The sequence below is a fragment of the Myotis myotis genome, unplaced genomic scaffold (genome assembly GCF_014108235.1).
Source record: "Myotis myotis isolate mMyoMyo1 unplaced genomic scaffold, mMyoMyo1.p scaffold_m19_p_8, whole genome shotgun sequence".
Taxonomy (NCBI): Eukaryota; Metazoa; Chordata; class Mammalia; order Chiroptera; family Vespertilionidae; genus Myotis; species Myotis myotis.
In genome coordinates, this window is record NW_023416390.1 from 3884809 (window position 1) to 3912056 (window position 27248).

Sequence of the window (27248 nt, forward strand, 5' to 3'; positions counted from 1 at the left end):
AAATATCTGATATGCAGGATGTATTTTCATTGTTACAAGTTGAGCATAATGAAAGCATAGTGATTAATCACAAAACAATAGGTAATTATATATGTGTTTTCCGATGGTCTTAGGAGACCCCTGTGAAAGGGTCGTTCGACCGCCAAAGGGGTCGCGACCCACAGGTTGAGAACCGCTGCTCTGGAAGAAGTCTGCCTGCAGCATCCATCCCGATGAAAGAGGGCTGGCCTGGCCGAAACCGGTTTGGCTCAGTGGATAGAGCGTCGGCCTGTGGACTGAAAGGTCCCAGGTTCAATTCCGGTCAAGGGCATATACCTGGGTTGTGGGCACATCCCCAGTAGGAGATGTGCAGGAGGCAGCTGATTGATGTTTCTCTCTCATCGATGTTTCTAACTCTCTATCTCTCTCCCTTCCTCTCTGTAAAAAATCAATAAAATATAAAAAAAAAAGAAAAGAAAAAAAGAAAGAGGGCTGGCCTGGAGGGGTCTTTGGTGGCGTGAGCACAGAAATGGAGGCCCCAGTGTTTGCTCCTGTTTCCCTTGAGAAGACAGCTGGACGGTTTTGTAGGAATTATCTCAGAGGCTAGGTCTCCCTCTCCTCGAGGTTCACTGTACTTCTGAACCTCCATCCTCCCCTTGCACAGCCCCAAGCTGATTTGCCACTAGTTATCTTTTCAGCCTATCAGAGGACGTGTCCAGGCAGGATATGGTGATTTCTCTGGCATGACACAGGGGATGAGTCCTTTAACGTAAAGAGTTGGAGCAGACGTCTTGTGCCATCTTCGAATTAGCCAATCCCAAGGTCTCTCTCTGTTGACAAGTTGTCCTTATTAAGCCATGCCCCAAAGTGAACCCTGTGGCTACTGACAACGGACAGTGCCAAGGAGTAGGGAGCCCCTCCGTGGCCCCCGCAAACCTGAATAATAGTCTCTGTGTGGCTCCCCAGGAACCAGGAGCTGCTTTTTCTTAGCACTGAATGACAGCCACCGAAATCATTTCCGTAGCGTGGCTACCTGTGACCCTGCTGTCCAAGGGGCGATACAATGAAAGCAATGCTACACCATCTAAGAGCTTGTAAAGTGATTCGTTAAGCACAGTTGGGTGACATAATTAGGAGTCCGTTTTGGCAAAAGCATGGCATTCAGACTGGGGTTGAGCACTGACTCTCTCACTCAATAGTTACGTGAACTTGGGCAAGACTTTTAACTCTGTGACCAGCAAATGAAAAATAGTTAAATTTTAACATGATGAGTGAGAACTTAGAGTGGTTAAGAATTCTGGAGTTCCCTCCCTCCCCCATCTTACTTGTTGGAGTAAATTAATGTCAAAAGTCTCAGGTGCAAAAATAGCACCTTTCTAATAGGATTTGTTTGATTAAATGAGATAGAGCTTATGTCTAGCATGTGGTAGGTGCATAGGACCTGACCACTGGAGGTCCCAGCCTGGTGTAACAGAAGATATCAGAAATATTGGTTCCCACCTGAGCTGGTGTGGCTCAGTGGATAGAGCGTTGGCCTGTGGACTGAAGGGTTCCTGATTGATTCTGGTCAAGGATACATACCTTGGTTGCAAGCTCAACCCCCAGCCCTGGTCGGGCCCGTGCAGGAGGCAACCAATCAATGTGTCTCACATTGATGTTTCTCTCTCTCTCTCTCCCCCCCCACCCCCGCTCTCTCTAAAAGCAATCCGCTCTCCCTGGTGAGGACTGGTCAAATATATATATTCCCTTTCCCCCAGGCTTGTGTCTTACTGCTTTGGGGACTAAGAATTTCTAGCCAATGGGAGAGACAGATTGTTGCATTGCTTAATAAATATTCAATGAATTGATTTTATGGTGAAAAGTCTAAACGTATGACTATCAAGCTGTTTTGCTAAAGATCTGGCTTCTTCATTGGGGAGTTTGAGTGAAGAGTGAAGAATGAGTTCTGTGCTTCAAATACTGCAGGACAATGCAATGTTCAAAACAAAAATCAGAAGGCTCTCTCTTTAATGATGGGAGCTCCTGCCCGTTCCCTGTAGGCAGGAGCTCCTGGCTGCAAGCCTTTATCTGGACACCCAGATCCAGCACAACACCAAGGTCAGGACGCCAGTTTCGTCTGAGGAGCTTGGCGGTGTCAGCGTGGGTTTAGGACAGGAAGGGTGGTTGCTATGGAACTGTTAATAACGATCGCTGCCTGCGCCTCGGTGCCTCATGCTCTCCATCTCCAATAGAAAACCACTTAGACCGGGGCTGGAGGGCAGTAAACAAACTTTCAAGCAAGAATTAACTGGGCCTGGGCATTAGTCTCCTAATGTAGGAAATGACTTTCAATATAACCTTTACCAACACTAGCTGCTTGGCTCTGTCCAAGGAGCTCCCGGTGTCCTGATCTTGGCCTGAAATGCAGGAGGTTCAAACCTTGAATTTTTTTTGCCCAAAAGCAGAAACATTCTGGGCTTTCATCACACAATACATGTGAAAAAAATCTTTATTTTATGCCGAACTGGCCCTAGTATGGGTCTTTTATTTTCCTGTGTATAAAGAAATCCAGACACAGGCTGGATGCCTAATTGGAAAGAGAAAAATGTTCCTGCTGAAATATATATCTATGTATTTTAAAAGTAAAATCTCGTAGAAAAGTGACATCTTTGCTATATTTCTGTGAGATTTGTGGTCCATGTAATGAAGTTTCTTGCTCCTGAATTATGTTTCTAAGATATGGATCTCAGTGCTTATTAATGTACAACCAACCTTTGGGGGAGAGCTAATCCCGTGAGCTCCAGGCACATGAGTTAGAAGCGGGTTAATGGCTGGGCGGGGGGAAGACATAGCTAATCTGGGGACTGTGCAGCCTCACCAGAATGCAAATAATTCAACAATAGCACAGAGGAAACAGCTTCTGCTTCCACAGCGGCTCCTCTCTGTAATCCTGACGTATGTGTTTTCCAACAATTATCTGGCCTTATTCTCTGTTTATTGCTGAGGATTTCAATGCTTCGAATGTGGAGCATAGAGTAAATTGTTTGTCGGTAAAATCCAAAAAGATGCCTGAGTGTAGTTTTTCACTACACGACATACACATTTTTGGAAAAGGAAACGTGATCACCACATTAGCTCTGGACCCTCCAACTGTTTGGCAGCAAGAAGTGACAGCAACCTGGTAAAGGTGAAACAGGCATGCCGAGGGCCAGCGGTGAAAGGAGGTCTTCACCAGATGGATGACAGTGCAGCAGACAAGGGTTTATCTGTGCGGATCAACTGAATGCACAGCCGATACATTCGTGTTTGCAGGACTACTTAAGGTATTCTGAGGCCTGGTACCAAGCAGCAAAAATGCAGATGGAAATATCACATTCATCAAGCAGCTGCAACCAATTCACATGCTCCCCAGAGCTGGCAAGGTGATGTCAAGAAAGTTAAACTGGAAGAATGAGACTCAGATTCTAAATGAGATCAGGGAAAAGAGAAAGCTGAGTTAATAGGGGAAATCAAGACAGAAACAATCAACATTACAGCTATATTTGGAGGAGAGTTTAAAAATCAATTCTCTCTGCTTGTTCTAAAATTGTTCTGCCAACAAACTGACACTGTTATATACTTTTCATTTTTGGTTTATTTAGTCTTCTTTAACACAGCCATTGTTAGTTCAACCATCTAATACGTGGGGTACATGATTGCCAAAACAAGGATAGCTGTATAGGTTATGCCATCAATACATTTGTTAAACTTATCTCTTTTATAAGACAAAGCAGTTTGTTAATACTGTCTGGGGTTAGCTCTATGTGTAAGGCTACTTATAGTGAGTGGCGAAATCCAAAGGCAGGGAACTGCTCCTTGCTACCTGTCTTTAAACTATAGTTTCATAATATTCGCAAAACAGTAGCATTCTGTAATTAAAAATAGATAAAGCATCATTTTAGTATAATGTTAGGCAGTAGTAAAAATTTCCCTATCTGAATATATGTGCATATAGATATAAATACTAGCATGCTTTAAAAAGTTAATAAACATACTAAAATGATGTGGAATTGATATATAAATAAAATAAGACCCGGAGTGAAATTATCATTATGTCTAAAAAAGGGACAAACAGAAGCCCTCCCTTTCCTAAACCTGTTGATTTTAATATCCTATAAACCAACATTACATTTTGAGTGAGAGTGTTTGAAATTTGGAAAACATTACATTAAAGACTAGCATTTTCCAGCTTCCTAGAAAAGGTAGTATGCGTTAATTAATTTTGAATATTTATGTTCATTCCCAGTGTTAAAGAGACAACATCCTTTTGAGTTTCTTCAGGGGAATATTTGTAATGTCTTTTATATATTAAGAAAAAATACAGGTTTAACACAGGAAAATGTCTTTATATTATTTGAAAATGTTAGAAAATAAAAATATTGTGAAAATATAACATTATTCCAGATATATGAACTTCTTTAGTATTGTTATAAAGAGTGAAATACTTGAACTTAGATTGTAAATATTCTACTTTTAAGCACATACTTTTTTTTCTCTCTGTGTCTTCATTTTCTCTGGCATTCTTTGTTCCTGTTTTTCTTATTTTCCCACCTCATTTTCTAGTTTTCTTTTTCTAAGATTCCTGATTTTCCTACATGTCTTACTTCATTAGCTAAAAATTACAATTTTTACTTTATTTTCAAGAAAATAATGGTTTCTATTAAGTGGATGGTCAACTGAACTTTTTCTTCTACCTTCTCAAAAACGTGTTTTCTTTTTGTAAAAAAGCAGTTACCCCTTTAGCTTAAACACACATGTATATCGTATATCACACACCTGAAAAATAACTAACAGATGCACGGAGTTCTGTGGCAATTCCATGGATTACTGGTACGCTATGCAGCAAGCTTATGGAATGACCCAAATCAATCGCCTTTCATGACTAGTCTCTTCAGGGGCCCCTGGTTCTTTGACTCAGCGAGCCTGATCAGTGTTTTGCAACTGCTCACGTCTGCTGGCATCTTGGAGAAATCCTACAGGAACAGAACCGCGGAGCCAGTTAGGAATGGAGCCCCCGACAGGCTGCCTTCAGAGCGAATCTTGGTCACGTGTGTGCTGCTGCCTGGGCAACAACACGGGGGCGAGTGGGGAGCGCTGGAGGCGAGTGGCCGCGTGTCCTAGGCTCCCACCTGCCTGCAGGCACCGCGGGCCCCGTGGGCCTCCCGCTCAGGCCATCTGGCCCACCTGCAGCACAGGGGGCTGGGCGGCCTCCTCTTCTGACCGCTCCGCCTCCTTGGAGTTGAGCGCGTAGCCGGCCTCATAGCGCACCTTCTGTGCCTGTTCCCGGGCCACCAATGACTCCTCATCTTCCTCGACGGTCACGTCCACGTTGCTGTCCATGCCAGAGTTACTCCCCCGCGAGGCTGCCCTCCCACTGTCCCCCTCGGCCCCCTTCCCTTCGGCCAGGACGCTGGAGAGGGATGCTTGGGAGAGGCCCTCGGCCAGTGAGCCCCCCTCGTGGTCATGGTCGTTGGGCACGTGCTCATTGCTGGGCGCGTCTTCGGACTTGGTCTCGTTCTCCCCCGCGCTTTCCCCTTCCCGGATTTTCTTGCGCCCGAAAGTGAGAGGGGAAACCTTGAAGGGGGAGCTCTTCCCGGAGGATGTTTTCTGGTGGTTGGAAGCGAACGATTTCTTAATCTTCTCCCTCCTCTCTACAGACACGATCTTTGTCCCCAGCCTGTTCATCTGCTTCTCGATGTTCTGGCGGGAGAAGGCCTTCTTGAGGCTGTCCACCTTCCGGAGGCTGGACCTCTTGATCTTCTCGGCTCTGCTCTCTCCCATACTTTCCTCTGCGCTGTCCTCCAGGGCCTCCTCGTCGGGGACCAACTCATCATCCGACGAGAGGTCCACCGTGTGCAAGGTCTCCTCCAAGGACTTGTTCTCATCGGCGAGGTCCTCCTTCCCTTCGCTGGGGCTGGGCACGGGCTCTTTGGCAAACACACTGGTGGGGATCTCATGCTCTTCCTGAGGAGACAGACAAGGCAGAGTTTATGGCAGGAATGCATTTCCCAGCGGGCCTGAGCAGCTGTAATGTCTGTGCTCTAAGCTTTGGGCATGATAGAAACCCAATGTTGTGGCTTCAGTTTTCCAGGACATGAAGAGTTAATTGTAACTCGGACAAGGCCCCCCCCGCCCCCCCCCCCAAGCTGGATAAGGCCAAGGGCTCCCCATGGGGAAGATTGGGAGGGTTCTGGCAAGGGCTCTATCAGTGACAGGCAGAGGGGGAAGTGGGCTGTGGCTCAGATCAGCCAGGAAGCTGCCTCGATAAAGGAGCTAAAGTAAGTCACTGTGAACTTCTCTCCTACCCAGCTCCGTTCCGGCCAATATCCCACTGAGAAGGAGCCCGGGGGTCAAGTTGAAAGATAAAAGGTGGGGGCAGGGGAGAGAAACCAGGAAGTCCTCAAGTGTGAGACCCCATGTAAAGCCTTGACCAGGTTTCCTCCCCAACTAGCAGCCAGAAGTAAAGATATGGCCAACCTTGGTGTCTGTTCCAAGTGCACGCTAGTTTTTCTGAGGAAAAACATAATTTTAGAGTAAGGGAAGCAAGGGCCAGCCCTCTGGGCACCCACTCACAAAACCTTGGGGTTTATTATATCCTTTGTGGGCATTAAAACGGGGACGTGGCACACTAGAGCCATATTTAGAGAAGTGAAGGGGAATTATGATGCCAAGGGTAGCTTATCAAGCCTCTATTGTTAAACAGGGCTTCCTGGACAAGAATGCTTCAGCCCCCACCTAGAGCTAAGAGTGAGGAGAGAAGCTCAGGACTTCCCCCCCCCCCCGCCCCCCAACACATTATGCCCAGTACACCTCTCTCTCCAGCTTCTAGGCACGAAGGCAAAGACCTGCCCCTGCCATGTCTCAGGGGGCAGAGCCTGGGCACCTGCCTCCACAGGGCAAGGGGAATGGCTCGCCAGTGTTGCTAAGTGGGGAGACTTGAATGCAGACAGACTTGGGCCACTCAGCATGGACATCTCTTTGATTTTTATATTTTTATTTGAATATTGGAAAACAAGACCCAACCAAGGGCCTTTGCATTTTCATGAAAAGAAACAGCACAGTAGAAAGAGTGTGTGACTGGAAGTCTGAATCCCAGTCCTTGCTGTACTGCTAAATGGTGTGTGACTTGTGGCAAATAACTTCATCTTGTTGGGTCTTGGTTTCTTCCAGACATGAACGGGAGGATCTGACCTAGATTAGCAGCCTTTGGACTATACTTCCAGGGACACTAGGGGCTCTGCAAGAAGGCCAAGGTGGGCCCGGTGCCAGAGTCCATACCACCTGCTTCCACCAAAGCTGTGATGTTACCTGGTTATATTGTGGACTGCCCAGTACATGTTCAGTGTGAAAAATAACGAGATTTAGTGACTTTAGAAGTCTGTCTGGGATCTAAACTTCATGCAAAGTTCATGTTAACAGTAAGAACTTCCCTTCTCATTTTGCAATTTTGAAAAATTGACATTATAATCAGAAACATGCTCTAAGAGTGAGCCTACATATTTTTTAACTTCTTGCTACAAAGACTAAATGAACAAAGTTTTGATAAAGAAAAAATTAAAAATCCCTCTCCTTATTACCACTGAATGGTATAATTATGGTACTCTCTGCGAAGACACAGCCCCGTGTCTCCCCCTTACACACATATACTCAAGCCAAGTGTAACTTATCAAGCCTCTATTATTAAACAGGGCTTCCTGGACAAGAATGTTGAGCCCTTCCTAAACTGGTTAGAAACAAAGGGGACAGTCCTGGGTAGAGGTAAAGAGCAGAATTGCCTGGTTAAATAGAATCCTTGGTAGAGTGAAGAAGTCACAGATTCCATTTCCTAAAGCTTTCTCCACACCCACCCATTTTTAAAAATTGAATGTATTAGGGTAACATTGGTTAGAAAAACCATATAGGTCCCAAGTGTACAACTCAGTGAAACATCATCTGCACACTGTATCATGTGCCCATTGACCCAAGCAAAGTCTCTTTCCATCCCCATTTCCCCCCACCCTTTGTCCACTTGCACCTCCCTGCCATGGCTATACCCACATAGTCCTCTGTGTCTATGTCATATGTATATATGGTTTTTGGCTGATCCCTTCACATTCTTTCATCCACACCTTCCCATTTTGAATGTCAACAAATTGTCAGGGCCTAACCAGTTTGGCTCAATGGATAGAGCATTGGCCTGTGGACCGAAGGGTCTTGGTTTGGATTCCAGTCAAGGGCAAGTTGCAGGCTCCTCCCCGGCCTGGGCCCTGGTCAAAGCGCGTGCAGGAGGCAACCAATCAATGTGTTCCTCTCACATCGATATTTTTCTCTGCCTTTCACTCTCTCTAAAACTCAATGGAAAAATATACTCAGGTGAGAATAAAAAAAATGTCAGGAACACCATATAAAAGACAAAGTTAAAAAATAAAAGGAGGATGGGATTCCCACAAATCATTTATGACATGGACTTTTACAGAGAGCAACGTTCCCATGTTTCAAGTCTCAACTCGCCTCTGTTTCATTGGCATGTACTCCCCATGAAGGTGGAATTGTTGTCTGTTGTTCACTGCTATGCCCCAGTGACTAGGAATAGTTCCTGGCAGCTCAACAGCTATTTGTTGAAGGAGTGCGTGTTGGGTACGGTGGCTTTCTAAGATAGCCCCGAGGGTGGAAGCCTGCGAAAGTATGGGCCTGCTCTGCGTCTAGAAGGAAGTGTGCTGACTGCGGCTGTCGCTGGGAAACGAGAACCTAAGGCATGAGGAGAGCAGGAGTTGCCATTTGTAAGAAGGGTTTTATTCTCAGAGGACAAGTGTGACTGAGCCAGGGCAGACTGCAGAAGTAGCGAGGGCTTTGATGCTTCGTCCACAAGCGAGATTACTTGTGGGGTTTGCCAAGAGGGTTGGGATGCTTTGACAAGAGTTGCTTGAAGAAAAGGAAGAAACCAAGAGCTCAGGGAAATGTTATTAAAAGTCCTTAGTGGCTCTAGCTGGTTTGGCTCAGTGGATAGAGCGTCGGCCTACGGACTGAAGGGTCCCGGGTTCAATTCTGGTCAAGGGCACATGCCTGGGTTGCTGGATTGATCTCCAGTTAGAGGTGTGTAGGAAGCCACCGATCAATGATTCTCTTTCATCATTGATGTTTCTATCTCCCATCTCCCTCTCCCTTACTCCCTGAAATCATACATATATATATACACCTTAGTGAAGACGACAGACATGCAGGTGGAACTCAAAATTAGCCTTGGCTCCGTGAGAAGAGGTACATGTGTATAATCTCCCACGGTAACCAAAGGATTGCCCTGCCAGCTTTCTTTTCTTCAACCTCAACGAAAGGTAGACCCAGTAACCGGACTTTTAAAAAAAACTCAACTAATAATTTTGCATTTTTTCTTCAATGTAAATGTTATTATTAAAAAAGCATGGTTGAGTTTTACTCTTATATCTCCCCTTATGGGTCTTTTGAGGACGGTTTGAGCAAAGGGCATGATCGTGTGATTCAGAAATGACCTGTGGCAGATTCACACTGCAGAGCTGAGGGCAGTTAAGAGATAGTAGGAAACACAACTGAATTCTTTTACGCGTTGCCAGGGAAATTTATACAAGTGCTCTTTGGTGCCAACTGTGAAAATAAACGCAGCAGGAACAGACATAATCCAGAATGGGCTGCTTGCGTCTTCCTGCGGCTGGAACCCAGTGAGCTATGTCTTCTTGGCTATCTGCTAGGCTTCTGCTGTCACTTTAACTACTCGAGCCGCGCTTGGTGTTCTGTCTACTGGACAGTATTTATTTTGTGGCTTCTTAAGGCATCACTCTGAAGGTGAGCCCTTTGCTTTTCCTTTTCTCGCAGGAATCGGTGAATGTGCAAGCACATGTAGGCCTCACCTTCCCATGATGTTTGTGTAGAAGCAGCATGATACTGACACTCTTAAAAAGCTCCATTCTTTGGTAAAACGCATGCCTGGTATTTAATGTGAAGTGACTGTTGTGATGGAAATTCAACTTGAACCTCGGACAGTGGCTCCTCTGTCACTGCACAGACCCCCAGGTGCCCACTCTCACCTGCACACGAGCCTAGCTCAGGACACGCACACCTCAGGGCACACTTGATATCTCACCTCCCGACAGGGGAGGTGACACTTCTGCCTTTGGCCTCTGGTCATAAGGTCTTTGACCTACTCTCTTGGAAGATTCCAAGATGGTTGGCTTTTTCAAGGGGGACGATCAGATATACACGTTCAGTTCTGTCACTGCTGCCTTATGCTGCCCACATACCTGCTAGGGTTGTGATTCCTGAGTGGCATTAAGAATCCCTTGGGAGCTGCATTGCTTCCTTCGGAAGTTGTACCCAGCCGACTATTTGCCCTACAGACTTATTTTCAAAAAGATACCCAGGCTCCACTGAGGACCTGCTCCTGGTTCTGATGTTTCACAAACACCCTCAGGAACAGTTCAAAGGAAGGAAGAGCGAAACAGCACACTTCAAACAGACACGAGTGACACGCTCACAAGAGAAAAAGAGTGGAGAGAGCTCTTGAGCCGCGGCATTTTTCCTTGTACTTCCGCTTGTTTGATGTTTATATTAATTCTTTGAACTAATAATTCCAGTTGTGCATATAGACATCAACATAGAGAAACTTGCCGACACGCGAGGCACTTTTTGGGTTGGAACTCGTGGAAGTGAATCTTTGCACATGTATACAGCTATGGACACTTTCAAAGACAAGGAGATTCTATGACTAGCATTCGAAAAGGAGGCCACAGTAAGTCCTTTAAAGCTTGAATAAAGAGAGACAAGCCAGCGGCTTGCTCTCCTGTCACTAGCTTATCACCCCTGTTGTTAGAAGACAATAACACAGACTGTCATCATCCCACCGGGATGTGGTGGCATCTTGGAGGGATATGAGGATCATAAATTTATGTCCATGAAATGTTTTATCCAATAATCTCTAAATACTAGTTATTAAAATGGAACTATGCCCACCTGACATTCTGATTTATGGGTCTCTTTCCCACATTGATGGCTCTCTCCGATTCGTGTTGCTGAGGTATAGATTGCCAAGTGGATAAAGCATTGATTAGAACTGCACCCCGAAGGCAGCGGCTGGTGGGAGCGGCAAGTCATAAGAATAAAAAGCATTACTTCCAATCCCCGAGCAGTCTTTCACATTCGGGAGGATTTAAAAGTTTCATTAGTTTTCAGTGTTATCAAGGGTTCAATTCTTTTTTAAGATCACACTGGTTAGGTGTTCTTTGTTACACACCAAAAACACATAAGACAAAGCAAAACCAAATCGCACTGAATTATTGAAAAGCTGGTGTAGAGAGCCCAGTGAACGTGAACTTTGCCCTAGTGGGATTAGAGTGTTTGTTTCTACTGATTTCACAATTCAGCTCTATAATTTCTACTGTTAACAAAATGAAACCTGTCCAGTTACTTTGCTTCTGTGATATAAAATGAGATTAAACTAAATGGTTATTAAGGTGCTTTCCAGCTCTAAAATATCTGATTCTGTGACATTAACCTAAATACTATGAAAAATAGTTAACAAACGACGGGAGCCATCCCATAGTATCCTGATGCCAACCACGTTTTGTTTCACGCAAGAATCCAAACCCTGAGACCTGAGCTGCATGTGGAACCCTTTTCACTCCATTCAAACACATACAGATTACAAAACAGCAGAAGGCGCATCGCTTACTTGGCAAGGCCGCACCTGGGAGCTTAGTCATTTAATACAGGAAAGCCATGATTCTTTGGAAGAAATACCAACAATAATCAGTTATTTCCATAAAGTGCCTGAGGGAGGGCTGACATTCAATAAGTGTAAACAATAACAATAAGAACCAGTATTTTGTTTATCTCATAAACTAAAGGGCACTGGGTAAGTGGCATATTGAAACCAATATTCCATTATGGGAACATTAATCAATGTGATATAAACACCACACGTTGTCATATAAAAGGTGTTTTTTTATGATCCGGGTCCCTATTTCTTCTAAGTCTGAATTAACGTTGCAGTTTGCAGAACAGTGGCTTTGGATAGAGAAGGGAGTACAGTCTTTTAAAAAAAATCCATTTAAAAACAGTCTGAAGGTGCTACCCTTTTAGCGCCTTTCTAAAATTCTGATCTCATGGAAGGAACCCAAAAGATGAATATTTGAACACATTTAAGGGCTTGATTCTCCACAAATGTATCCACAGCAAGTACCTGACCTCTACTCTTTTCACCCAGTTTCACAATGTTATGTGGATGAAAGTGTAAGCTGTCCACGAGGACTCTCATTTTCTTTGCTGAATTTGAAATAATTCCTGAACTGCTTTTTCAAATAATCATCAACTAACCCCTTAAGAGGCCATCAGTGGGCCTCACACCCTCAGGCAGGGTCAGTTACCTATGAAATTCTAGTCCCTTCAATCAACAGAGAAAATTTCCTCTTAACTGCATATTCACTGACTTTCCATAGAAGTTCTATTTTTTTTTTTTTAGTAAAAAGCTAGCCTGCCTTACAGGTGAAGAATTAGCCTTATTAGTCTTGAGCGTTTGCTTTTTGATCAGCAACCCCTCTGGGTCTCATTTCACTTGTCCTGGGTCCTGTCACAGTAGTTTGAATTTGAACACTGATCCTATAGAAATGTAGAAAGGAAAGCTGCTAAGTTTAACAAGGATCTGACAATTTCCTTTATTGCTTAAAGAGAAATGAATTTTGTCCAGTTTTAGATACTCCTGGTTTATAATCTGAGGTAATGGCTAAGGCCTGAGAGGCTTAACATGTAAATTCAGCACAGGTTTAAATAAACAAATGACATGATTTAAACAGGATACACTGAGAACCAAGTCTGGAATTTTAGACAATGCAAATGTGTGAGCATCTAGGTCCAACTGGCCAACCAGCCAGCCAGCCCAGAAGCACCTGTAGATTTGGGAGGACATAATAGGCACCGACAGACTAGACACGTGATCTTCTAAACACCACAGCACCAGGTACCTCATGTCAGCAACAGCTTTCCTTTCCCCGCTCTCCTCTTTTATTTTCACATGAACTCTTTGGTTGGAAACTAGAAAACCAATGGATTCAGTCCAGGAAAGGCCAGCATACCGTCCAGCTGACTGGAAGTGACAACAATCACGTAAAGATATGAGGGGCCCTGGTACCTTACCCACCCTCCGCCCTCTCTGCAGATCTAGGGAACAGGACCTCTGCCACACGGGCAGAAGGGGCTGCTGCCAAGAGGGTCCGTGTGGGGAAGGCTCTATGGGCAGGTCCTTTGCTTGCATGGAGCGGTGGTGACATGGTACTGATTTCAACATGGTAGTAGTCATACAATGTATGGTAGGGAGTGTGTGTGTGTGTGTGTGTGACTTTTAATAAGTCTCAACTGAAAAAGCATAAGCATAGCTGTTTCAAGATCCTGGGTAGGGTAGGGTCAGTTTTTACTTAAGAGGCATATTTATTAATTATTATTATTATTATTTATTTGTATTTTTATTTTTAAAAAATCTTTATTGTTGAAAATATTACAGATGTCCCCTTCCTCCCCAATGACCTTTCCCAGCTCGCCCCCCGCCCCCCCAGGCCTTTACCACCCTATTGTCTGTGGCCATGGGTTATGTACATATACACTCAAGGGCTTTGGTTGATAAGCACATTTCTAACCAAGCAAACGTGTAGCTTTCCCTGCAAATGCATTTCAAAGCCATCCAGGAAGAGCTGCTTTCTCCTCCTGGAGTTCCGACACCAGGCCCATCACTGGCCATTTTCAGTGTGATTTCCTGGACTCCTCACCCTGGAGAGAGCGAGGAGGAGGAAGCATGTGTGTTGAAGAGCACACACTTCGGAATCAGTCCAACCCCAGCTTCATCACTGGCTTCATTAATAACTTTAGACGAGATAGAAATGTCTCCACATCCTCATCGGTAACTGGGGGAAGGGAGATAATGCCCAGAAAAGCGCTTAGTAGTGTAGGCAGGGCTTACAAGGAGCTTAAACGTTCTTTGCTCTTGTTAAGAGATCAGTGCACAGATGAGGACACAAGCCTGGAGAAGCTATAAACCGTGCACACAGTTGGCAAGGGGGGAAACTAGGATTTGAACTGATGTCTGATGGCAAAATGAACCTTCTCAGCCCCTAGCCTAAACCACCCTCTAACACAGCTATTGTTTCATCTACTGGCATAATTACTCCTCTAGAAACCTTCGCTTTAAGAAGGATCAAGAGAAAGAGCCACCCTTCCACAGAGGAACTGCACTCGCGTTTGTTTCTTTAAATAGCCATCAGGTGGCGCCTTGAGAGCTGAGATGGCGAATACCCTTTAGGCTAAGAAAGGGTCTTCCCTGGCTTAAGAAAGGCCCCTTTCCTTGCCTCCTCAATGGTTCTTTTCAAAACGAAGTGTCCTCGGGGGCTGCCTGCTAAGAGGCCAGAGTGGAGCGTAAGCCACTGCCTTGGCTTCTCTTCGCTTCCCCCTTGGTCTTGAGCGCCCAGTCTCACCTTCCACTCACTATGCGGAGAATTTCTTCCCTTTCTGGCTGCAATCTCACACCTGTCGACCCGAGGTGACGAAACAGGAGGCCACGGCCAGGCCTCAGCAGCAGCCTGTGTCTCTAAGTTCCCCAACGATGGTTTGTCTAAATGTCAGATGTAGAATTCTCTCCGGTTTTTAGTCACATATCTTCTCCGTACACCCCCTCCCCCAACATCTACAGATGTCCATGGCAAATCAAAACAAACCCGATCCCTACAAATCGTGTTTTTCCTCGACTAGATAAATACTTGTGTTTTTCCTCCCGAGCTGAGGGCTAGGTCAAGGGTTCTTCTCTTTGATTCATACAGGAAGGAGGGAGACTTCGTTTAACAGGTCTGTACATGTTTAGTTTTGTGGTGAGATGAGGATTTAACTTAGCAATGCTTCCAGAGCCAAGATTTCTACTACCTTTTGGGCTAATAAATTAAGGATCTTATATGGCTTAAGAAAGATAACAGTTACAGTATCTCGTCCGTTTATTTGGTGCACGAAAAGCTATTCCATTAAAAGCTAAAAAAAACTTCCAGCTGCAAAAAGCCTTCGAGGTATAGGAGGAGGTCAGCGGCCTGAAGCTTTAGAACAGCAAGTGCGGTTTGGGGAGGACAATGAAGCAGCCGGATGAGCCTGTCCTTTGGGTGAGGGAGGAGGAGGCTAAGGCTCGGACTTGGCAGAGCGGATTCATTTAGGAAAAGAAGGCTCCCTTGGTCTCAAGCCCCATTTCCAAATCTCTCTTGGGAGATGAAGGCTCTTCTGTGTGCCTTTCACAATCAGACAGCCGGTCACAGCCTCTCCTCTCCAGGGCTTTGAAATCCTCCCCTATTCACTGGGTCACAAGGAGACAGCCCTGGGGCAGGGAGGGACGGCCATTGCTTCCTGGGGTCCCAGCTGGCGGGGTTCCACTGGGCGGAAGGCTCCCGGCAGTAGCAGGGCTGCCCTTGGATTCGCAAGTGCCCACGGCCTGGCGGAACCATGGCCCACGCAGTCTCCCTGTCCCTAGAGAGCCTCTTGCTACATTCGTTGCATCATTGATGCCTTAAAAAAAATCCAAGTGGCCTTTTTATCCCCAGGCAACGATTGGAAACAGCAAATACTCAAGACCAGCCTTTGTAACTAGAACTGATCACACTGCTTTCATTTCACTCTGCAGTTGTGTCTCTGCGCAATGAGAGGCGCATCTGGGGTGTCTGTGAGGAGCTCTGCTCGGGACTGCTAGTGCGCCGTTTGCTAGGAAAGAGCTCAGCAAGATCCCTTTGGCCAGAAGAGCCCTGGAAGGACAGGCTAGTCAACGCCACTGGAATCAGCCTTCGGTACTTGCGTAGTCCCCACAACACTGGTAGCCTCTGGACACAGGGAGACTTTACACGGCTATGAGTTTAACTTTTTGATTTAAAAAACAGCAACAACAAAAACCCCCAAACAGACGAAAACCCCTCATGCTTAGCTCATTTGCACAAAGAGTTAATAAACAGCCACTGAACGACTTGGCCCTGTCCGGCTGGCAGCTGCAGCCAGCGCCGGGTTCATATGAGAGAGACACATGGGTTTGACTGGGGCGCGGCCCCTGCTCACCTTCCTGACCTGGATGGAGGCCATGCAGGTGTCCCCATAAGTGACCCCGCCCTACTAACCTGGGCATCGGCCTTGCGCGTGGGCCGCAGGGACCGGGGAAAGTGCACCTGTGTGTGCAGAGTCCCCTTCGCCTGCTGAAGGCGGACGGGGACAATGCCTGTGTGTCTGCGCCCTGACGGGCAGGGCAGATGGACAGATGGACAGATGGCGAGAGCCAGGCCCCTGAGCTCAGGAATGCCGAGCAGTGGCAGCTGCGGGGCGGGGAGGGGAGGGCGGGGGGGGGGGGGGGGGAACTGACCTGGAAGATGAGCACTTTGAAGTGGTTGCGCCGCAGGAGCTGGGCGTGGTTGCTCTCCAGCCGCTTCACCTGCGCGCACTGGCGCTCCAGGCGCTCGCGGACGGCACGCGTGTGCGCGCTCACCTTGCGGGACTTGTCCAGCAGCTTGCTTACCGTGTTGCCCGTGGAGGCCTGGTACTTGGAGAGCTTGGTCAGGTCGTTCTGGATGCCCTTCACCGAGCCCTCCAGGCTCATCTGCCGCTGCTCCATCTTGTGCTGGTTCTCCTGCACCACGTCCATCATCTTCACCAGCTTGTCCAGGAGCGTGAGCACCGTGACCGCGTTCACCTGCGCGTGGTCCCGGAGGGCCTCGTCCGTGCTGCCCAGGTGCAGGCTGGGGCTGGGCGTGGGCGAGGGCGCCGGGCTGGGGCTGGCCGGCTTCTCCGGCCGCAGCTCGGAGCCCGGGTGCTGGGACTTGGCGGCGTGGGCAGCGTCCTCCTCCATGGCCGGCAGGTGGGCAGGGAGGTCCCTCTTCTTGCTCCGGGTGGACGGTGGCGAGGGGCGCAGAGCTAGGCCGGCCGGTTGGAGCTCAGAGCAGCGCGCTCCAGCCGGGAGAGGTGTAGACAGGCCACCCCGGCTCCACTGACCGGGGCCTGCACCCCAGCTGCTCTTAAAAGCCCGCTCCACCCAGTGGGAGGCGAAGGTCAGAGCAGAGCCGCTCAGGGATCAGAGGTGTGCACACACTTCCTCGCTTTCCTGCAGGGCTAGCTTTCTTTCCGACTCCTCTTCCCTTTTAAAAAGAAGTTGAATGCCATATTTCAGTCATGACTTCATCTAGGGGCGGGGAAAACAGCTCACCCGGCCAGCTCCCCGCCTCCAGTTGGCCAGCGCTGGTAAACTTGTCCCTGGCTGCTATGCTACAGATGCAACAGAGCGGCTGTTCTTTTTTTTTTTTTTTCCTCTTTCCTGAATACAAGTTATTCTAACGGAAAGTATTGTTTGCACTTGCCCTAGACCTGACGGATGGACTACAGAACGCCTGGTGCCCAAGGAGATGGGAGGGGTCAAGTGTGAAGGATGCTTGCAGCCCAGCTTGTGCTGCTCGTTTTTAATGTCTGAAGGGACAGAAGGGACCCTGCTAACACCCAGGAAAGCAGCCCAGTTCTTCTTCAGAAGTTCTTCTTGTAATTGGGGATGCAAGATAAGTCAAAAGAGACTGAACCTCAAGGATGTTAAAACATGTAACGTTGCCCAGCTGGGTGGTGTGGCTCAGTGGTTGAGCATCATCGGCCCATGAACCAGGAGGTCACAGTTCAATTCCCAGTCAGGGCACATGCCTGGGATGCGGGCTCCATCCCCAGTGTGGGGTGAGCAGGAGGCAGATGATCCATGATTCTCTCTCATCATGGATGCTTCTATTTCTCTTTCCCTCTCTCTTCCTCTCTGAAATCAATAAAAACATTTTTTAAAAAATATAGTTTCTTGCCGAAACCGGTTTGGCTCAGTGGATAGAGCGTCGGCCTGCGGACTGAAGGGTCCCAGGTTCGATTCCGGTCAAGGGCATGTACCTGGGTTGCGGGCACATCCCCAGTAGGAGGTGTGCAGGAGGCAGCTGATCGATGTTTCTCTCTCATCGATGTTTCTGACTCTCTATCTCTTTCCCTTCCTCTCTGTAAAAAAATCAATAAAATATATATATAAAAAAAATATATAGTTTCTTTTGGGAAGTAAAATTGAAAGAGGAACCCCTGGAGCTCCCCCAGGAAATAAAGCCTGGTCTCTTTAAGAGCCTCCCGTGCCCGTTGGTTTGATATGGCCTAGTCCCTGCTGAGAGACCTCCTCAGGTGGCCCCTCTGCCAGGCACTCATTGACACGTGCCCAGAAGGGGGCTGCCAGGCGGGTGAGCTGGAGTTTCTAAAGCGCTTCTGTCTGACATTTCCAAATTCCTGTGCAGCGAAGTGGCACACCTGTTCCCAGCCGGCCCGCCCCCGCCCCCCTGGGGAGTGGGCCTTATTTCCTAAGATGACTTTCCATGCTTGGGGTGGTTTTAAATGCGTTCAGCCTTCGAAAGCGCTTTCAGCAGGAAATTGGTAATAGGCCTTCGATGAACAATTGTGAGAAGCACAGATGCCTGCGCCTGGTGTTCAGGGATTAATCATGGAGAAGGGCCATTCTTCAATGGCAAAGCCTTCACGTGAGCCCGTCAGTCAGAGGGTCATTCGTTGTCACATTTGTGAGTTTCTGCTATCTGCTCAGTCCCATGATTGATGAACTGTCCAGAGGATATAATGCAGCATGTTCTAAAACCTGCCCTCAGTGGGTATACCTGTTGGTTAGGGAGAGGAGTTAAATGTATTCACGGAGGCCACAGAGGTTTCCTCAAATAATTGGTACCTCCCCAAACCCTCTTAAAGTTAATGTTTTATTTTTTATTTTATTAAAAATTTTTTTTTAAAATACATTTTTATTGATTTTAGAAAGGAAGGGAAAGGGAGAGAGAGAGAGAGAAACATCAATGATGAGAGAGAAGCATTGATTGGCTGCCTCCTGCATGCCCCACACTGGGGATTGAGCACACAACACAGAATTGAACTGTGACCTCCTAGTTCATAGGTTAATGCTCAACCACTGAGCCATGTTGGTCGAGCTAAAGTGGAAAATAGGCACAAAACAGTGAAAAGATTTGGTTGGAACTATAAAACAGGTAAGATAATCACTAAAATTAATTTACCTTACATTTAACAAATTTTAGTTGGTCAATGATGTGTTAAATGTTAGAACAAAGGACGGATCAAGTGCTGATTTTGAGAAGCGTAATTTTCTAACAAAATTATATGGTATCGTCCACAATATCCTTTTACATTTGATTTCAGTGGGCAAGTCATAAAGAGGGTCATTATTGCAAAAATATTTGAAGGCTTCATCAGTTTCCCAAGAGCCTCTCTTAAATCCTGACATTCAAATTATTCCCTTTGGAAGCAGTTATTGTGCCATCATCTGGGTGGATTTTTTCTTCTTTAAATGTTAACTATTCCAGCTGCAGATTCTCATTCGTCAGAGGAGTTACCCATGATTCAAGGGCTTCTCTCACATTACCTTCATCAACTTCATGATTTCTTACACATTTAGAAAGATTTGCAATTTTACATTATAATCACTGTGCCCTGATTTTTTGCATTGATTGGCACTGATTTTGCATTGCATTGTTGGATATTGTATCATCTATTAGATAAACAGAGACCTTGAAGACACGGGGTTAAGGTAGGAAAAAGAGAGAGGGGCTACTTGTTAAACAGGAAGAAAGATTTGCAAGTGAGCCTAGTTATTTAAAAAAATTAATTTTGAAAAGGACACATAGCATATAGTAACAGTTATCTATTGCTGTGTAACGAACCAGCCTGAAGTTCCAAGGCTGAAAACAACAGTCCTGAGTTTTATGTACTCATGCTTGGGTGATGGCGAGGCAGGCTCAGCCAGAATGGTCATCTCGGCTAGGCACACCACTCAGCTGTCATGGAATCCAAGATGGTCTTCATCACACGACTGGCTCTTTAGCCGGGACAACTAGGATGTGTGTGATTTCTCTCTCCTCAATCTTTCAGCCTCAGGGAGACCAGGGAATGAAAGCAAAGGCTGCAAGATTTGGTAAGTTCGGAATTCTCCTCTTGTCATGTCCACTACAGTCATTTGGTCCAAGCAGGTCATAGGCCAAGCTCAGGTTCAAGGGGACAGGAAACAGACCCCACCTCTTTAGGGAGGAGCAGGCATGGTACTGGAGTGGGTCACATGGGAGCGTTAGCCAGAAGGGTATGGTTAGGGGTCTGACTCCTCTATCCATTCACTAGCTACCAACTGTTCTCTCAAGTCACTGAGCCTAACCCTGCCCTGCCCACAGGGGGCCCTAGGCCTTGTGAGGCAGAGATGAGTTATCCTTGCTGGGCCCTGCCCTGATTTCCAATCCACAAAACGGTCGGTGTCATAAAACGATGTCTGCGTTATGTCGCTAAGCTTTGGGATGGTTTGTTGTGCAGTAATAGATAACTGTGACCATGTAGTTTGCAATGAAAATGCAGTTCTTGCAGAATTCTGAACTGTCTAGGTTTGTCCCCAGCACTCCTGCATCCAATCCATTTATATGTGCTACTGTCCCCACACTTAACTCCTAAAATAACATAACCCTAAGCAAAACTTCACTCTGAGCTTGAGACCAAAAATGGTGGGCTACGCAGACACTAAGGAAAAGTGAATTAGGCAGAAAGGAAGGTGGAGGTGAAGGATCACAGCTGGCTTCGCTCTGCACTGCACCCCGCAGGGGGGAGACGAAAGAGAGGAGCGGCTTGTAGAAGGCAGGAGGCCCTGCCTTTCCCTGATCCTTTTCTGAGGCGATGGAGAGGAATTGTGTTCATTGAAATATCAGTGATGAAAAGCGTGTGATTATATGACCTTAATCTCTTCCAACCAAAGTCTCCATATAACCTATATGGAAACTGTATATAAATGAGTGATGAAGCATAAATAATGTACAGTTTTGACATAAAAGGTAGATTCCACTTTACTCGCCATGGGCTGTCATTTAGGAAATGCCATGATTTTTTTTGGAGATTCTAGAGGGGCTTGCATTTCCAGGCCTCCTCTGCCTCTGGGACCCCATGTTCCCCAGCGGTGAGCCCCAACCCTTATTAGGCATCACAGAACCCACTCACACAAAGCATCCGCTCAGTGCGGTGAACGGTAATGAAATGCAGGGTCACAGGAAGATGGCTGACATCCTTCTGGTTCCTCTCCTCCCAGCTCCCTGCCTTCTGTTTTCTCCTAACCTCCACTTCCTATTGAATGAGGGAAATTTTAGTCCAATACAGGCTTTTGGGTCTTATCCTACACCAAGGAGATGTATTATTATTATCGTGAAAAGTAGTTCTCTACCTTTTTAAAAGACAAAAAACAAAACTCTGGTACCAGTTAAGATAACTAAATTCTTTTCCATCATGTCTTATTGTCAAGATCAGAGGCAGGGGGACAAGCTGGAATAGTGTTCATTCATTCATCATTCATTCATTCATTAATTCAGCAAATATTACTGAGCAACAAGCAGGCGCTGGCAATGTAGCCGTGAACAAGACATGAAGTCCCTGCTCCTATGGAGTTTATGCTTTGAGGGGTGGGGTGGAGACCGGTGAAAACAAAAATACCCTGTAATTTTAGACAGTGAAACATTTCTATGAAGAAAAATAAAGCAGGAGAGTGGGTCAGAGGGTGACAGGGTGTGATCTCAGATAGGGCAGTCAAGGAAGTCCTCTTGAAACAGGGCCATCTGAGCAGATACCGTATGTCGCAGGAATCCGGGTGAGAGGAGAGGCCTTCTGCAGTGACGGAGTGAGTTAACCAGTGACAGAGTCTTAGGTAGGTGCATACTTACCCAGCTTAAGACTGCACTCCTGTCTCTGTCTGAGCTGGGGGTGGATGTATTACCAAGTTCTGTTCAGCAGATATAAGCAGAAGGGACATGGGCCACTTTTGAAATCTGCCCTTTAAAGGATTAGGTGTGTAGTCCACCGATCCCTAGTCTGCTTTCCCCCATATTTTTCCTCGAGAGGGCAAGTTTACTTGGATGCAGAAATGGAAACAATTGAATTGGAGATTGAAGATGGCAGCTCTTCCTCATCTTCCTCTCTTGCTCTCTCAAATCTCTCCCTTTCCTGTCCTCTCTGTCTCCATCTTTCTCTTGCATGGCCCCTGTCCCAGGTGATTTAGCTTACACAGAGGATAATAGTTGAGTGGTCCGCAGACCACTGGTGGTCTGTGAGGTCCGAAAGGTTGGCGACCGCTGGTTAAGAGCATGAACTCTCAAGACAAAGTTTCCTGATTCCAGTTCCAGCAAGATTGTATGACTTTGGACAAGTTGCTTTTCTTTTTTAGGACACATTATAAAACAAGAATAATACCAATTCTTATCATATGTTGTTACTAGAGGCCTGGTACATGAAATCCGGAATCTCTCACTCCTTACCGCCCGCCTGCTCACTCCTTACTGCTCTGCTCACTGGTTCTTAGTGGCAGGCTCCTTACCTCTCCACTTGCTGCTCCTTACTGCTGCCATGGAGGTGGGAGAGGCTCCCACCACTGCTGCTGTGCTCACCAGTCGTGAGCCCGGCTTCTGGCTGAGTGGCGCTTCCCCTGGGGGAGCACCCTGACCACCAGGAGGCAGCTCCTGTGTTGAGCGTCTGCCCCTTGGTGGTCAGTGCACATTATAGCAACTGGTCGTTCTGTCCTTTGGCCATAATGATCCCTTAGGCTTTTATTATATAGATGGGATTTAAATGAGTTGATGTTTGTAAATGCTTGGACCAGTGCCTATAACATGGTGAGCAGCATATGTGTTAAATACATACATTAAATAAATAAAACTCCTTAATATAACTGTCTAGTTTAGCTTCTTGGCTTTGAAGATGTAATTTAAATTTTTTTTCAAAAATATGATAAAAAATAGACCCACAGGCATAGAAGCATGGACAGACTGTTGAACCTCAAAGGGAAGGCAGGGGAGGGTGGGTGGGAAGAGATCAACCAATGAACTTGTATGCCTATATGCACAATCCGTGGACACAGACAATGGGGTGGGGAGGGCCTGGAGGGGGTAGGCGGGAGCGGGCTGGAGGAGGTTAATGGGGGAAAAAGGAGGACCTATGTAATGCTTTCAACAGGAAAGATTAAAAAAATATGTTCACGTCCTGTGTTACGTATGTCATATTCAAAATTAATACTTCTTCTGCTATCCCTCTCTGACACTGTGGGGCATGCCCAGAGGAGATATTGAGGGTGCCTCAGCCTTCCCCGCCAATACATTCATCAGCTGCTCTAAGCGAGTTGTTGCATGCTCTGTGTAGACTTAGGCTCTCAGCACAAAAAATGATAAACAAGGCTTTCATCCTGGAGAAGCTCAGAGTCTTTGGGGAAAAGCGAGATTTACGCACAAGAAGCAATTAGAAGACAATACAAGGCAAGGCCTAATGAGGCGTTGAAGCTGTCCCTTTTCAGTCTCAGGAAACCCCTTAACCTCGCAGTGACCTTCGCTTTTGGTTTCCTCATTACGGAGCCTAAAGCAAACAGGATTCGTGGCAAACAGATTTAAATTAGAAGAGTAACTTAGCAAGACTGCTGTTCTTATAACAGAGGGCTTCTCATGGATGTTGTCTCAAGATACTGCGTGACCTTGAGAAACAATACTTGAAGGAAGTGGGCGGGCATTCCGCAGGCTTCTTCACGAATATACAGATGACCGGAGAGGCGGGGGCTGTGGACAGAGTGTGAGATGTGTGCATTCATCTGGCACCCCCTTCTTCAGTGGGTAGGTCTTCCCCAGCCTCCTCCTCCTCTCCCCCCACTTCCCCGTTCCTCTCCCTCTCCCCTGCACCTTACTGCTGTTTATTGAATCTTATATATCCCCTTGGAAGAACATTCTAGATTCCTCTCGTTCCCTGTTTCAGAGTTTAACAAGCCTTCTGAAGTAGTTAATTTTGAAGTCTATTTTGTGAATCTGTTCCTGGAGGTATCATGATGAATGAACACTAAGAATTTTATTTGCTATTAAACAAACCTCAAGGACAACAACAAAAATGTCTCCCCTTGTCTTAGAAGAAAGTTCTATTCATTTGAAAGCCTTACAGAAGGAAATTCCAAAACCATTTTAGTAGCCGAGGCTGGTATTGTCAGGAAGCCCTTCTTCACAGATAACCGGAGTCCTTGTTGTAGCACCGTGAAGCCATTTCCTCTCCTTCTGTTCTGTTTTTTGAGTTAATGAACATCTACATAATGGATTTCTATAAACTGCCTATTAATCTGTTTTCCATAATTTCTGCATATCCATGCTAACATTTAGGATCTCTGATTAACTTGAGGCTGCATCTCTATAGAACCCACTGACAAATGCTTTTTATCAAAACTATGTTGGCAATGCAGCATGTCTCAGCAATAAAATATTTCTGCAGGGGAAGAATGGTGGTAGCAGGACGCACTTGCCTGGTGGCTTACCCTTGGAAAGCACTTGAAGTATCTTGAACTATCTTTGAATGCCAAAAATGTGGGACTCCAAATTCCTCTCCCTCCGGGCTCACATGTGTTGGCCTGAAAGACCTGTTTTCTTTGTTGAGGCCATGGCTCTGTTCCAGTGGAAAAACTAAATAACTACTGAGTGAGTCAGAAGTCCAGGTAACAAGCAGAGGTGACAGGGGCTGCGGGAGTAGGGTTTGGCTGGTTGTCTTCATGGGAATGACTGCTTTATTAAAACATATTTTGAGCCCTAGCCTGTTTGGCTCATTGGATAGGGTGTCGGCCTGCATACCAAACGGTCCCAGGTCTGATTCTAGTCAAGGGCATTCATATGCCTTGGTTGCAGGCTCCTTCCCAACCAGGGCCCTGGTCAGGGCTCATGCAGGAGGCAACCAATCAATGTGTTTCTCTCACATCGATGTTTCTCTCTGTCTTGCCCTCTCTCTTCCACTCTCCCTAAAAATCAATGGAAAAATATCCTCAGGCGAGAATTAAAAAAATGATCAATCAAACAATCAATAAAACAAATTTTTAGTACTTCTCTCTGAAACAATTTTGGGCTGTTGCATGGACAGTCATAAAGCCAGGCCTGATTAATGGCGAACAGGATGGAATGTGTTATAACATGGAAGGAACCTCATGTCTTCAGGACTTACTTTCCTCATGTGTAAAGCGTGTCCACTTGGTTTCTAAGGCCTTTTCCAGGGATAACATTTTATAATGAACTTATGCTACAGACTAATTTTGCTAGTATTGTCTCAGATTCTTAATTGAAAAAAAAAATAGTGACAAACTTGTGGATCTGGGGTGCCCACGAGTGAGGGGTCATCCACTCTGCCCCACAATGCTGCACCTCCCGTGGATGGATGCTGCCACCCCTTCCTCCTTCTGGGGTAAGAAAGGGCCTGGGATGAGCAGTAGTTGGGGCCCAGGGGTCTCCCTCCCTGCCCCTGAGTCTTCCTGGGTGGGGTGGATGGGCCACAGGTTCCGACCTCTGACCTCTCTAGAACTCCCAAGTGCCTTCCCTGTCCAGCTTCCACCGCAAGCTCAGTGCACAGTGCGCCTTGGAGGCGGGGAGGGAGGGCCCATGGCTCCCGCTCAGAGCCCAGGAGAAAGTGGTTCCTCCCCCCCCCCCCCGTTTCTTCTATTTAATCAAAACAAACAAAACAAACAGGCAAACAAACAAACAAAAAAAACCCAGGAAGATAAAATATGAATAGAAACCTAAAACAAACAACACAGCATCCCTTGGTCACTGGATGTCACCTCTCTCACAGTCAGGTGGTTGGACAAAGCGTGGCGTTTGAGTGGATTGGGAATGGAAGAGACCTGAACTTGAGTTTCGGCTCTGACACTGACTGGGTGACATCCCTCCACCTCGGGGAAATGCGTTTCCCTGAACTAAGGATGCAACTCAGCAAACATGTATTCGTGGTTTCCTACATTCAAGACCCTTCATGGGCAGGAGGGTGGCGTTGGAGGAAATGCGAAGATGTCAATGTGGAGAAGCTCTCAGCCAAGTTATACCCGGTGGGAAAAAGCACTGTAATTGGGGAAAGGCACAGAGTTCCGGGCCCCGAGGAGGCTCCGTGTGCCTCTGAGGTCCCAGGGTGAGGAGAGCGATGCCGCCCACAGCGGAAGAGCCGTAGGGCAGGCGTGCTGGGTCTGCGGCCCAGAGACTGTGCCCGGCTCCCCCAGCAGCTGCTCAGAGCCCGTCTACTGTGGTGAAGGGGCACATCTCCCCTCGTGCTGATTGCACACCACGGGGCGTAAGAGAAGTGAAAACGCAGGAAGATGGAGTTTTTCCAGGTCAGGGATTGACCTTTAAAAGAATCAGGGCAGGGAGAACCGGGAGGGTCACGGAGCCGGGAGAGGACACTGGTGTAAATTCCCGACATAAAATGGAACTAATTTAGTGTGAACGGGAGGAAGCCTGGTCTAAATGAGAGAGAAATTTATCTGCATTACACAATCTTTTAAAAAAAGCAATTATATTATTTTCAAGTCCGCATGATAAGTTGAACTGATCGCTACAAAAGCATTTCTACGTTGCGTGCTATTAGGATTTTCTTTTAATGAATAGATACGTTCTGATTTGTTAGGTCTACCTGTTGAATGCATATTATTTATGGGTTAATGTGTTTAAAATAAAATGACCAGTTGAGCTCTTTAAAATTTGCTCAGGCTGCTCATTTGCTCAGTGGCCTGCCTTTTTAGATGAGCGGTTCAGAGGTAAACTTGAATGCAATATGCTTCTAGTTTTCAAAGCTTGACCAATGCATAGGGCCTGGGGGAGCGCTGCCTCACCTTGGTTTTGGCTACTAGAAATGGTGCAGTTTTATCACAATCAGATCTGAAATGATCTCTAAAAAGCCATTGTTAAAAGGGTTATCGAAGGGATTATCGAAGACTGGCTGCTCCGGGCTGTCACATGCCCTGCGAAGGGCCTGACGGAGGAGCTTCTGGAAGCTCCTCTTGGGCACAAAAGCAGTGACAGCTGGTGGGAGATGGATGTGAAACAAAGGAGCAGGGAGAGAACCTAGCCGTCCGACGGCTCACGCATGGCTATTGGTCGGGGAAGAGGAGGTTACATCTGGGAAGGAGGTAATGGGCAGCTGAGATGACAGCGTTGAGAAAGCGTCCTGAAAGGGGAGGCAGTCTGCGGGCAGGAGCAGCCGGGAGCAGGGAGCTACTGGGCTGTTTTCTTGAAAAGCATTAGAGCCTGGCTGGTGTGGCTCAGGGGTTGAGCGTTGACCTATGAACCAAGAGGTCATGGTTTGATTCCTGGTCAGGACACATGCCCAGGTTGTGGGCTTGATCCCCAGTGGGGGGCCTGCAGGAGACAGCTGATCAATGATTC

General features: G+C 46.7%; 1 protein-coding gene across 3 annotated transcripts; it reads right to left on the bottom strand.

Annotated features, from left to right (window-relative positions):
- Positions 1 to 2433: 2433 nt before the first annotated feature.
- CAVIN2 (caveolae associated protein 2) lies at positions 2434 to 17205 on the bottom strand. Of its 3 annotated transcripts, XR_004969422.1 has the most exons (3): positions 16364 to 17200; positions 4774 to 5961; positions 2434 to 3422 (listed from the first exon to the last, which is right to left on the bottom strand). XR_004969422.1 is itself a non-coding variant. In XM_036319903.1 (2 exons), the coding sequence occupies exons 1-2, from the start codon at positions 16844 to 16846 to the stop codon at positions 5164 to 5166; spliced, it is 1128 nt and encodes a 375-aa protein (XP_036175796.1). In that variant the 5' UTR covers positions 16847 to 17205; the 3' UTR covers positions 3575 to 5163. The 3 variants fall into 3 exon arrangements, 2 of the variants coding, with proteins under 2 accessions (XP_036175796.1, XP_036175795.1); XM_036319903.1 differs by lacking the exon at positions 2434 to 3422 and having other exon boundaries at positions 3575 to 5961; positions 16517 to 17205; XM_036319902.1 differs by lacking the exon at positions 2434 to 3422 and having other exon boundaries at positions 3575 to 5961.
- Positions 17206 to 27248: the final 10043 nt, after the last annotated feature.